Here is a 13,150-nt window from a genome sequence, read left to right on the forward strand (position 1 = left end):
GAAACAAAGGCTACGCGGCCTCTTCTGTCTTTGCCTGTCCCCTCCTCCTCCTCCTGCAAGGGCCACAGATGTCCTTTCCGAGGCAGCCAGCAGCCAGGTATGTTTGGAAACACTCAAGCCCCGTCCTTCCTGTAGCAGGAAATAAATGTCGCTGGGGGAGCAGGGTGCGCGCGTGTCTCTGTGTGTGTTGGGGACGGGGGGGGGGGGGGGTGGTTGCAGGGAGGAAGGTGGTGCGTAGGTAATGGTAATGGTGCATCCATCCAGAAGTCAAACAATATACTAGCTGCTCTGGGGGCGGCCCCGGAGCGGTCACTGGCGGACAACTTAGGTGAGCTCGGTGCAGAAAGAAAATGATGATGGTGAGCACGCGTGGGGAGAGGGCTGAGTTTGGGGTAAGGACTCTCGGGGATCTAGGAGCCACACACTGTGCGCCCGCAGCCGCCACCCCCACTATACCCCCCATTTCTGCCTCAGACTGCCCCGCCTACCCACGCCCTCCCTGAAAGTTAAGTACCACCCCCCTCAGACCTTTTCTCCCCCTTCCCGCCGCCCCCCGCGGAGACGAACCGGCCCATTGAAGCGCCGGGGGCCACGCAGAGCCGCCCGCGGGCCGGCGAAGGGGGCGGGGAGCCGGCTGCCCCGACCCCCCTGCCGCCGCGGCCCCAGCGGCCTCCGCGCTGCGAGGCGCGGGCGCTCGGCCGCAGGGGGAGTTGTTTGATTTGGCCGAGGCGGGGAGGCCGGCGGGGAGCGGGGGAGCGAGCGAGCGAGGCGCGGGAGCCGGGCAGCGCGGGCGCCGGCCCCGGGGTAGGGTCCCCGCACGCAGCAGCGGCCCCGGGGCGGGGGCGAGACGGCCGCGGGCGCCGGGGATGCAGGAGGGGCCAGGGCCGAGAGGACTGCTCGGGACAGCACGGCCGGAACCTGCCGGGCGCGCGGGCAGGTGCCTCGGCCCCCTCCGCCCTTTCCCCCCCTTCTCCTCTCCCCCTTCTCGCCCTGAAGTAAGATGAGCGTGATGCTGTGGCGCTGGGAACAGAATAACACCACCATGAAGCTGGTAAGGGTGGACCGCAGACCCCACGCCCGGGACGGCGCTGTACTTTTTATCTCCCACCCCCACCCCCTCCGCATCAGGAATTGTCTCCCTTGATGGAAAGCCCCTGAAATGCATTCCGTACCTGGTATTTCCCGTATTGTTTTGAAGATAGATTTCAGTTGTTTTTTTTTTTTTTTTTTTAATCTGGAGAGTCAATGTGTGTCTGCCTGTGTGAGCGACTGGGGGGGTGGGGGTGGGAACGCGAACGGGTTGCGTATCTTTCGGGCTCTTCCACCTACGAATTCCTGGGGCTCTCCGGGCTTGCACGCGTTGGGGGTTGTCTTCTGCGGCTAGGTCTGCGCTTTCATGGCCGGTCCCAGGTCAGCGTGGTCTACTCTGCACCCCCCACCCCCATTGTGTTTTGATTCTTTGGGATGCTGGCGGTGTAGATCTCTATTGCGGTTTGGTTTGGCTTGTTTGTGGGGCGAAAAAATGTGAGCCCAGCTTGAATGAGCACCACGTCCTCTTCTCCCGCCTCTCACAATGGCTTAGTTTTCTTTCAAGCTTGTGAGAACCATCTAGGCTGCAGGTACTTTTTCCCCTCCTCCGTTTTCAAAAATAACCGCCCATGACTCCTGGGAGGGCCGAGGAGAGGAGCGCGTTTTTTTCCTGTGCCCCAGGAAACTGAGTTGTTTCCTCATCTTAAGGAGAAAATGTGATCGAAAGGCTCTTCTCTGGGTTTTTCTTTTGTAATTTGTTTATCTGGTGGTTTCAAGTGGTGGGGACTTCAATTCCCCATCGAAGTCAGCCAGAGTTGTGGCCAAGTCCTTTACCCCCTTGGATTTCAGCTTCCTCAGTAAAATGGGGCAAGTTCTCACATGGTAGCTGGCGTGAGGATAAGAAACCATATATTTGTAAGTTTCCTGGCACATACTAAGAACTCAATAAGGAATGGCTATTATTAATAAACTGGAATTAATACTTATTGGAGTGAGCTCTTTAAAAATGCTACAGAAATGGTCATAGCAGTTGCATTGGATACCAAGATGCTAAATCAACCTAAGCTGTTTCTTCACATAATGAACATATTTGTTGGGAAAGTGGCACCTTGCTTTTCATACTTCTTGTGTTATGTTTGGCTTCTCTAACTTTAAGCTACTATTTTACAACTTTGTTTAATGTGCTGTAACATTAGCAGACTGTATGCACCTTTGCTGCACTATGTCAGGACTCCAGCTCTCTAATCCTTTCCCAGAATCTTTCTCCAACCAGACTTGTGAGAGAACGGCAGCTTTTCACACATTTTCTCACCAAGCTGCACCTGCCTTGCCACTCTGAGAAGCAGGGTAGGAACGTTGGGTCCTGGTCTGGAATGGATAGCGTCAGGCTATACCAGACCTAAATGTTTTTTTTTTTAAAAAAAACAAAAAAACAAAAAACAAAAAACAAAAAAACCAAGAAGAATTATTGCCCAGGCAGGGAAAATGTGGAGCATCCCAGGAGATAGTTTCAGGAGCTTGGTGGCAGGTGCCTTGGTAAGGGCTGGGATGTCCTCACTGCTCTAATATTGTTGCCCTTTTAGTTTATGGAGGGAACCTTCTCCAATGCAAGTCAAAGGTCAACCTTTATTGGGTCTGTCTGGGTCTTTAGACCTGAGTCTCACTTTTCAAATGAATTGTGAGGACCACCCAAGGTAGTTGTGGTCCACCAAAGTAACCCCTTCCTAAATGGGGGAGAGGCTGGAAGGGCTCAACCAACCAGGAAGTACTGGGAGAGGCAAAAGTTACTGTCCTGTGCACCCCACTCCCCCAAGACCTCAGGCAAGAAGAGGTGATGACTGCATCTTGACATTTAGATAGCCTCAATTATGCTCAAGGATGGGCCTCAGGTTTTCTGCAGAATCTTAGAAACCACAAATAATTAATTGGCACTTTGTTAGTTTGCTTTTTGTTTCTTCTTCACTGACTGGTCGATTTACTAGTTATTTGTTGTGTACTTACTCTGTGCAGAGCCCAGTCTTGGTGGGAGGCTGTGCTTGGTGTGAAAGGCTTTTGCTCTCAGGTGATTCTTGGTTTGAATGCCAGCCATGACACTTAACTAATCTCCAAATCAGTTTTCCTCTTCTGTAAAAGAGGGTGTTACAGTTCTATTTCCCAGGCTGTAAAAAGATGAAATGAGAATAGAGAAACAGGATCCAGCACAGAGTCTGAAATATGGGTGTCTGTAAATTGGAATGACTGTTGTCATTATTTTCTTCAAAGGTAAATGAGACAGGATTTCTGTCCCCACTCTTTATTGTGCTGTGGGGTGAATGGTTTCTTCTCCTAATGAGCCTGGGGAAAACAAACCTTTCTTACCTTGAATCATTAGTGGCCCTCAATAGGATGGAGCTCTCTGGGAACATCTTGGAAGTCAATTGTTTGTAAATAACCAATCCAGAATGGGGCCTAAGGCCAGAGTTTGGTGCCTGAACTTTTATTTTATCATTGATGCAGTTCAATAAACATGAAGTCATTTAGCCCAGATCTTTAAAATTTACTGTTCTGATTGCATAGTGCAACCAAATGTTTTGTTTCATGTTCCATTTTAAAGCTAATTGGATCAAAATGAGGCCAAGAGTAATTAGAGATAAAACTTGCATCTTTATGTGTTATCTGCAGGGGAATGTCAGAAACATCTCCATCTACCTAGGGTAGAAGGCAGTAGCTGGTAAATCCCATTTATGTCCAAATCCCATCTGACAGAGTCTCGGGGGCCTTTGATGAAATTGAGAGGCGGTGAATGCTTAGGCCTATAGTGCCTACTGGGAGGGTGTAAGCTTGGGGCACACCTCCAGAGCCTGATGTGGGTGGTTCTGACATCCATATCGTTCCCAGTCGCCTTCTTTTATATTCTTGAAGAGGGCAAGGAAAAGCACTGAGGCAACTTCTGGAGCAGCTTGTATCCTCTGAGATGTGGTAGACAGAGCCAAAGAATAGGGGTAGAGAAGGCACTGAGGGAGGCCACCCTCGCAGCCTGTCCTTGGGCCCAGAGCTAGGCATTCCAGTCAGAGAGACCTATCGTCCCAGCTCTGTTAAGGAACTGCTAGTTGGGTGACATCAGCCCTATTGCTTAGCCTCTTCCAGCTTTCGTTTCCTCATCTGTAAATGGATACCACAGCACCTCATAGAGTTATACAGAGAATTAGAAAAAAATGTGCAACAGACTTTGAGCTCGGAGTCCAGTGATTAATTGACAGCCAGCAAGTGGTTGCTTTTGTGATTATAATATGGTCCAGTAACGTGTGCATGTCTCCGTGCTTGGAGAGGACTGAACAGAAATGCGCCTGATGTTAATCGCGCTGAGATCTGCGGGGGAGATGACCAGGGATTTTTTTCATTTTTTGTCTATACTTTTCCTTATATTCCAAATTTTCTAAAATAATCATATTATATTTATCAAGGAAAGGTAAAAAGTATTACTGCTAAAATGATATAATTAATATTAAATCATATTAATAGCTAATGTGTATTGAGCCTTCACTTTGAGCTTTATTTGTTTCATCCTCACCATAACCCTATGAAATGGAAACTGTTGTTATCCCCATTATTCAGATGAGGAAGTTAAGGCTCAGAGAGTTAAGCGACTAGTCTAAGATTCCAGGGGTAGTAACTTGTAGAACCTCTGCTTTGTCTGATCGCAAGGGCTGTGCTTTTGAGCTGTTGGATTATAAAGCACTGGGTGCTTTTGAGCTGTTGGATTATAAAGCACTGGGTGCCTCCTGGCAAGAACAGTGCCTTCTGCTGAGATAGGTATGTATGAGTGTGCGGTACATAGGCTTGTGCTCACTGCCTGTGTTCCTGCCTGTGAAGGGTGTCTCTGTGAGTTGCTACCCCTATTCCTTTTTGGTCAGGGAGATGCTGCGAGTGAGGTGGAGAGGAAAGGGAACACAGTGAACAGGGCCGGGTTGGGTCATCACCTTTCAATGTCCTGGAAAACACTTACGAGGCTCTTCTTCAAAAGGAGGAGAAAGTGGCTCTGAATGAAGAATAATTGAGAATAATGATGATGAGGAACTGTGCCTCTGACCTTTGACCTTTCCCCTGAGAGGCATTGGTCAAAGACTCCCTGGGCCCGTAGGCAGCCAGGCTAACGAGCAGATTAAAAGAGGTCGGTGGGTTAAAGGGCCCTGTATGCATTTCTGCAGTTACATTGTGCCCTTCCAAAGGCAGGATGCTTTGGGCACTGCAGAGTTCCTGAGGGCACAGATTCTGTGTTTAGAATACAGTGGTCCTTCAGCTCTTATTCATCTTTCTGTACATAGACTGATTCTCTTAATAATTTTTTTTTCCCCTTGAGTAAAGCTCGTTAACCATTCACTTGAAGGCACACCCCTCTGCCACTGGAAAATATCAGGGACTTCTAGAACTTTCTCCTGCTTTCTACTTACTGTAACTGGTACAGATTTTACCATCTCCTAGGCACTGAAATCATCATATTCATTTTCGGTTAATTCCAAAAACCGTAAGGGCAAGAAATTCCATCCTTTTTTGGAGAAAACAGGTTGAAATATATAGGAATGTTTCCATATGCATTTCTGCTATAGGTAATGAGGCATCATAACCTTGATATACTTTTCGGATTTGAAACCAAATCATGTAAGAAAGGTTTTGACTGGTTAATTGCTGGGAAAACAAATAATAGAATATTGGGAGAGGAGGAAAGAAAAACCTTAAAATAAGTAAGACACTTCCTTCGAATGACATTTTGAGGTAACACATTTTCCTTCATTTTTGTGTTAATAGACGTAGAAGATTTGTAATTGGTCCCTCTGGTGACCGAGCAGTGCTCACATTACTTATGCTATTGTTTTTGTGTGGAGCCAGCAAAAAATAAAAAAGAAAAAGTGTTTTTTTTTTGGTGGGGGGATGGTTGCCTCTGGCTTCTGTCATATAATACCAGCCACCCAGAAGGCATATGGCTAAGCTTTCCTTCAGGGTCTCTGGGCTCTTCTGGATGTGTGGACCAGACTGCCATTAGCTGTCCAGCTTCCAGTCCTGGCTGGGTGTCACAGGGGCTATTCCCAAGGGTTGTTTTTGATTCCGATGTTGCAGATGTGCTGGTGCTGATGTTGTAGGAGTAGAAGCCAGGGAGGTGGAGAGGCCATAAAAGAATCTGAGCTACCACCGAGAATGGGGAATAGGGTGAGGGGTTAGAATGAGTTGAAAGATATTAAACAGAGTAACAAGAGTTGTAATGGAGATATTTGGAAGGGCTTGGAGGTAGGAAAGTATTTTCCTAGTTACCAAAGATACTACTTCCCATCCTAACGCTGGTGTGGTGTGGGACAAGGGTGAGCATCTGTATTACACGCTATCTTTGTCATAGGGAGAGGACTTTGTGTTCACAGAGCACATGATAGGACCTGGAACACAAACAAAGCTGTGGGAAGGGAGGTGCTTTAAACAGGAATTTACCAGCTCAGTATGTGCCCTGGGCTCAGGAGAATGTATGTCTGCAGAGGGGATAGGGGATGAGCCAGGTTCCATTGTTGTAGCTCCTGCCAACTTCTGCATCACTGTTATTGATGTGAAGCTTCAAGGAAAAGGATTGCAGACTGCAACATTCCTAATCAGAAACCTTTTACGAGCTCCTGCTTACTAGTGGATGAGGTCCTACTCCTCCATGGCATTCGAGGCCCTCTGGGTAATAGCAAGATTTTAAATCTCTTTCTGTGGGGCTGCCAGATAGAAGCTGTTCCAATCGGCATGGTCAGCCCTGTGATTTTCCGCTTTCACTGCTCCCCAGGACTAAATGCTTCTTCCATCTGTCCATATACTACACTGTCTTCCAAAGCCAAATCAAGCCCCCTCTCTTCCTAGAAGCCCTGCCTGACCATACCACCTTCTGGGATCTCTGACAGGCAGCAGTGTTAGCCTTCCTTCCATCCTGCACTGCTGGTGTGTGTGCTGTGTCCCTGCGCCAGACTTAAGAGCTGTGGTTACATGGTCAGCCCCAGCCAGCTCTGCCACCAGCCGTGTGCCCTTGCGAGAGTATCATTTCATCTCTCTGAGGCTGCTTCTTCACCTGTAAAATGATGATAATAACTGTTCCAAATTTGGACTTGTTGGGGTTGTTTGATAAAATGTATCTCTTGAGCAGTACCCAGCATGTGGTAAATGCTCAATAAATGCCAGCTGTTGTTAAAAAGGTGATGATGCATTTATTCATTCAACAAATATTTGTTGAATACTGGGCGATACACTAGTAAACAATTTTTTTTTTTTCCTGCGTGGAACTTATATTTAGTGAAGAAAATACTAAAATAAAGTGTTGACAAGAAAAGTATATATTGCTTTTTTTTATGAAGATGAATGCCAAGGAGAAAAATGTAGCAGAGTAAGAAGGATAGGGAGGCTGGGAGAGGTCACTCATATAGGGTGGTTAAGGAGGGCTTTGCTGCAAATGTGACATGGCTGTGTAATAACTATTATCATTATCACTCCTCAGGGAGGCGTTGTAAGTAGGTGACTGTATAATTTATTATTGAAGCAAGGGCACTTCTGAGAGTAAAAAGGGGTGCTACTGATAATTACGGTGGGATATGGTATAAACCAGTTCTGTCCTGGGATAGGTGAGATGCCTTTATTCCTTCACTTGGTTATTCCAAGTGAAGTATATCCAAAGTATAGATATTGGCTAAAACAATATAGCTTTTGCCATCTTTTAGCTGTGACATCTTGGACGAATCATTTAATCTCTTTGCACCTCAGGTCCTATATCTGCTATGCTTACCTAATAGAGATTTTGTGAGAATTAAATGAGATAATATAAGTTAAGCGTTCAGTGCAGGACTCGACACTTTAGAAGCAGTCAATAAAAATTCATTGCCATCATCATCAGATCAAAGGTAAAAATTGTTCTTTTTCATATCTCTCACTGTGCCTAGAAAGGACTTAAGGATATGCAAGGTTCATTAATTCATATTAGGGTTGGAAATTTAGCTGAGCAGTGGACTTGGGAGATGAGCTGACTTGATCTGCCAAGGAGTTGCTTCCAACCATACTGATAGAATGTAATAATCATACAGGGTTTGAATGCTGGATTCAAAGGTTGGAAGGGGGACTTCATGCTGGGACAGCCACAGGTAGAGTTGGACAGTAGAGCCCAGGACTCACTCTTGGAATGTTAGTTGAGGAAGGAGCCCCGTGACTAGTGGCCCCCAACAATCCACTTTAAGCAGGGACTCAGAGAGATGAAATGACCTGCCCAGGGCCTCATGGTCTTTCACCAGCTTTGATGTATCTGCCATTACCCATCCAGTAAATTAGCGTAACAAAGAGTATAAAGAGCGAGAAGAGAGCACTTAGCATTCCACCTGGAAAAGCCATGTTTCGTTGGAAATGGGCCGCAGATGACGTAACCCTGCCGTATCCTATTACCCAGTACTTGGCTAATCTTTGTACGAAACTTGTTTTGGTGAAACTTGAGCCTGGAGAAGCCAACTAAAGTATATTACTTTCTCACTGTTGAATGCCTCCTAGACTTGGGCTAACATTTAATCTAAAGAGTAAGGTGATATTTCCTGAGATAGCAATGAGTTCATGTTTTGAAATTAAATGAACTGAGTTTATTGCATTGGTTGGTATTTTTTTTTCAAGTGCTAACTGCAGCATTGTAAATGTTCCCTATACAAAGTAATGTCTGGCTGCTGTATGGGGAGGAGTGGGGAGCTATGGATATTATAGTTTTCTGTCCTCAGAAGTTATCTCACTGCCTCTTTTGTTAGGTACCATTCCAGATTGAGCTATATTTTAGGTTAAGGGGGGGCTTAATAGAATAGATTTCTGACCCAGGACAATTTGAGGACAACTAGGCTTGTTTTACATTATATTTCCTTAATACCTGGTACATACTCTCTCCTTAAGATGTTTATCACTCAGTAAAGGCTAGTTGCACACCTAGATCATACCAGGTAAGGAGAAAAGTTCTATTCATGGACCTTCTTAGATAGCAAGTTGGTCAGTAAAGATGAGCATGCATACAATCAGATAACTCTAGGAATTTGGAGTTTGGTGGATTATCCTATTCACTTAATTCCTGGAAGTATTCTATATTATAAGAACTGAAGTAGACTTCTTCGAGGAGGCAAGTGGAGTTCAAAGCCATATAATGTGCAGTTCTAGGATGCTAAGCCCTATTGATTATCTCCACAGTAGACGTCACAGTAGACATAGTGAATAAACAATCCCCTTTCCCCGGCCCTCACCTTGCTTTCAGCCTACCTTAACTCCGCAAATGCTTGCTATAGCGTAAGCCCTGGGATGCAAGCACTGAGTCTTCATACCTTTGCAGTCCTGAGAAACCAGCACAGCAGCCGGTGCATGCTATGTGTTCAGTTAATGAGACAACTATGAAATCACCATTCTGATTTTTCAACAGTGTAACTTGGAATTACATTAGATGTAGGTGGTTTATTGTAAGATTAGTGAAACCACTGGAGCAAATCTGAACAATAGCCAGCCGCCAGGGGAGTCCTAGGTTCTCTCTGTGGCGTCCAAATCAGCCTGGTTCAGGCTGCAGTTTGGTTCCTGCTCAGTAGTGCTCCATTCCAGATTTAATGTTGGTGGAGTATTTTGGGGTTCCGTAGCTGCTTGGGATATCTAAGACAGTGAAAATTATTCCACGAGTTTTCCAGTATAGTGTATCCCAGGCACGTGGAGATCTACCTTGCACCCCTCAAGGCGGGGTGCTCATTTCTCCATCTCCCCTTATCCCTCCACCCTCCTTCACATGTGTGCATGCACACACGCATGCACGCACACACAAGATAAGACTTTTACCTACCCTCATTGGAGAATAGGGGTCTAGACAGAGGTTGGGAGCAAAGCACCAGGTCCTTGATATCAGAATTCAAGTTATCACGATGCTTGATTATCTCAGTGTTTTGCTGCATGTCGCAGGCTGGGAGTTGATGGGTTCTGGGGCTCAGCTTACTGAAGGTGAAATTTATTTACCTTGTGCTATAGATGTGGTGTAGCTGTGCTTTGGGACCAGTGGGTGTCTGATGATGACTTTTTAATTCTGATATTTAATACCACATTTGGAAGAAGACAAGCTGCAGCCCATGGTGCCTGTCCCTTAATTTTCATGACCTAGGACTCAAATGGAATGGTGGTTTTACAGTTGCCCCAGGGTTTCAACATTTTGCCTGTCCCAGGTATTGCGATTGGTTCTGAGGAATGCAAAGATGATGGAGATGTCAGAGCTTTCTTCCCAGGGTTTATGTTTTGGTGGGCTTCTCTAGATAGAGTAAGCAAAAGCTAAGGTAGTGGTATGGGAAAGGTATCTTTTGGGTAGAAGTGGTGTTTTGGAGGCGGGATACACAGGGCTGGCCAGCTAATTGTCAGTAGTCAGTGAAGAATAAGGAGAGTATAAATGTTCCTGAGGTTTTTAGCCTGGGAAGTGTGGACCGTAGCACTGTCCCTAAGAGAAATCAGAAAATCAGCAGGAATAACAGGTTAGAGATTATATCATTTTTCAAGTTTTATTGAATACTCATCTAAACTGTGGCCCAAACTATGCAAGAGTTCTATGAATGCAATGTAAATCAAGACTGTGCCCTCCTGCTTTCCTAGGGACAAAGACAGGTGGCCTTTATTCACCTGGGTAAGTACCTTTTTGGTAAACATCTATTAACTCTTCAGATCCAGGACTGCTGATACATTGTGAAGAACATGAGTTAGGCCTGAGTCCAAAGGAAGGCTTCTTGCGTTCTCTCCCATGAATTGGCCACTGGGTTGACCTAACATAACTGAACACCTGTATGCCCAGGTGAGACACTAAATGGGAAAAGTGTTAGAGGTGCCTGCACCTCAGATGTAAGACTGCATGGAGCCTGATTACTGCATTTAAACATAGTCACTCCACCCACCAGTAAATTGGGGGCCTCATAAGAGTACTGACCTCTGCCAGGTCAGATTATACATAGCATGCCCTACAGGTGTGGAGAGAGAAGCCAGAAATACTAGTGGCACTTCCTTCTTAGGGAATCCACGTGGGATCTTGGGAAAGAGGGTAAAGGGGGGAGATTTTTTTTCTTTCCCTTATGCTTCCGTGCCATCTAGCTTTTAACAGCTGGGGAAGAGAGACTAACACGGGAAAGAGGGTTCTACAAATTATAGAGCAAGAACTATGTGCCAGCTACTCATGTGCACAGGAAAACAGTGTGCTGGGGTGTGGCAATCTGCAGCAGGACCTAATAACTGTCCAAAAGCCGTAGGTTAAGTGCTGTAGGAGATCAGTGGGGAGATAGCCTGTATAGTACATTGATTTTGGAAACAAGAACTTGGTCCAAATTATTGTTGCCTTGGACAAATTACTTCTCTGAGCTACAGTTTCTATATCTGGAAGACTGGTAGAATCTTTCCCTGCCAGGGATGTCAGAAATCTTAAAGAGATAACATATGTGACAATGTGGTGGCAGACCTAGAGAAGTTGCCAGCATAAGGCAGGTGCTGGAAAAGTTGGACTGCTCTAAATTCAGATGTAACAAGGATGGACATCCTTATAGAAGCCTTATAAATCTAGGACTTGGTGCTGGGCTTACAGAATAAGCAGAATTTGGAGTGAGAAAAAGGAATAGGGTAAATGGCAAGGGTAAAGGCTCATGTTTTCTTGATTTGATGAGATTTCTTTTATAATTTAGCTAGCAGGGGAGAGGATTATGAGTTGGGCCACTGGGTTCTCTGAGCTCAGAGAGAACTCACTCTTCTCTTCAAAAGAGCCTGGATGCCAGTCCCACTTTTTACTTTCTCCATTCTGAGTAGTGTGGTTCCAAGGACAATTTAACATGAATATTTCAAATATAATATGTTCCAGATGTGGTGCTAGGTAACTCCTCAAACTCTCCCCTCCTCACTCTTCCTAGTTCTGTAAGTCAGGCTTTCTTAATCTCAGCACTATTGACATTGGGGCCAGATAATTATTTGTTGTTGGGGGCTGTCCCTTGCATTGCAGGATGTTTAGCCGCATCCCTGGCTTCTACCCATGTAGAATGTTTAGTAGCGACCCCTAGTTGTGACAATCAAAAATGTCTCCATAAATTTCCAGATGTAAACGGTCATGCCATTTACCAGTTGCTCAAACCAGAGCTTGAGGCATCAGCCTAGAGTCTTCCTTCTTCTGCATTCCTTCATTGAATTAGGAAATCATTCCGTTTGAACCTCCCCAGTAGATCTAAAATCTGACCACCTCATTTTCTCATAGAAAGGACACCATCATCTTTCACTCAGAGCTACAGTAGTGGCCTCCTAACTAGTCTCTATTGTTTGACCATCGTCCGCTTCCAGTTCGTTCTCTGTACAGCTGGTGTCAAAATAGAAATGGCGCTACTTTACTCTCCTGCTTCAGAAACATTTCAGTGGCTTCCCCTTGCACAAAGGAAAAAATTCAAACTCCTCACCATGGCTTAAAAGACCCTGCACCATTTGCTCTGCCAACTCCCCTCTCTCATCTGTATCTCACTAAGCAACAGCTGCGCCATCATGCCTTGAACTCACCAAGTCTTTACCATCTACGGTAGTTTGCCTATGGTATTTTCTTGACCTGAATGCCCTGCTTTCCACTTTTTACGTGACCGGCTCTTTCTCACCCTTTAGGATTAAACCTAAACAAAGCTGCTTAATAGAGACCTTCCCTGTCCCATCTATCTCATGCAGGTATCCCCTTCAAAATCTCACTCCCCCCTTTTTTTTTTCCTTTATAACACCTATTGTAATTACAGATGGCCCCTTAATCAGATTTTGACCTCCATGAAGGCAAGAATCATGCTTGACTCTTTTAAACATATCTCCACTACCAGACACAAGATAGGTGTTCGAGAAATATGTGTTGACTAAATAAATGGATCAATCGTATCATCCTTCTTGAAGAAGAGAGATGCCATTACTTCAGTTTAAAATTGATAACAGCAGACCCCTGGAATTAGACTTCCAATAAAGTAAGTAGTATACCAGTGTTCTTCTTTGAACCTCTTGGGACTGTTAGCACACTGCCTAATAAAGAGTAGCTGCCCTTGAAATAATTGTTGAATGGATCATTCTTAAGTAAAAAGAATATTTGTAATAAATGAATGCATAA

The 13,150-nt window shown here is 45.4% G+C and overlaps 1 protein-coding gene across 13 annotated transcripts in view; it reads left to right on the forward strand.

Annotated features, from left to right (window-relative positions):
* NAV2 (neuron navigator 2) overlaps positions 1-13,150 on the forward strand; it is a 678,828-nt gene that overhangs the window by 367,895 nt on the left and 297,783 nt on the right. Inside the window, exon 1 of one of the 13 annotated variants that reach the window (XM_016164923.2) lies at positions 900-1,051. The exons of the other annotated variants lie outside the window; for them this stretch is intronic. Within the exon in view, the coding sequence (XP_016020409.2) occupies positions 1,001-1,051 (51 nt within the window). The 5' untranslated portion in view covers positions 900-1,000. Of the gene's footprint in view, positions 1-899; positions 1,052-13,150 lie in introns of those variants that run through there. 13 annotated transcript variants of the gene reach the window in all.

Source organism: Rousettus aegyptiacus, unplaced genomic scaffold (genome assembly GCF_014176215.1).
Source record: "Rousettus aegyptiacus isolate mRouAeg1 unplaced genomic scaffold, mRouAeg1.p scaffold_m13_p_5, whole genome shotgun sequence".
Lineage (NCBI taxonomy): Eukaryota > Metazoa > Chordata > Mammalia > Chiroptera > Pteropodidae > Rousettus > Rousettus aegyptiacus.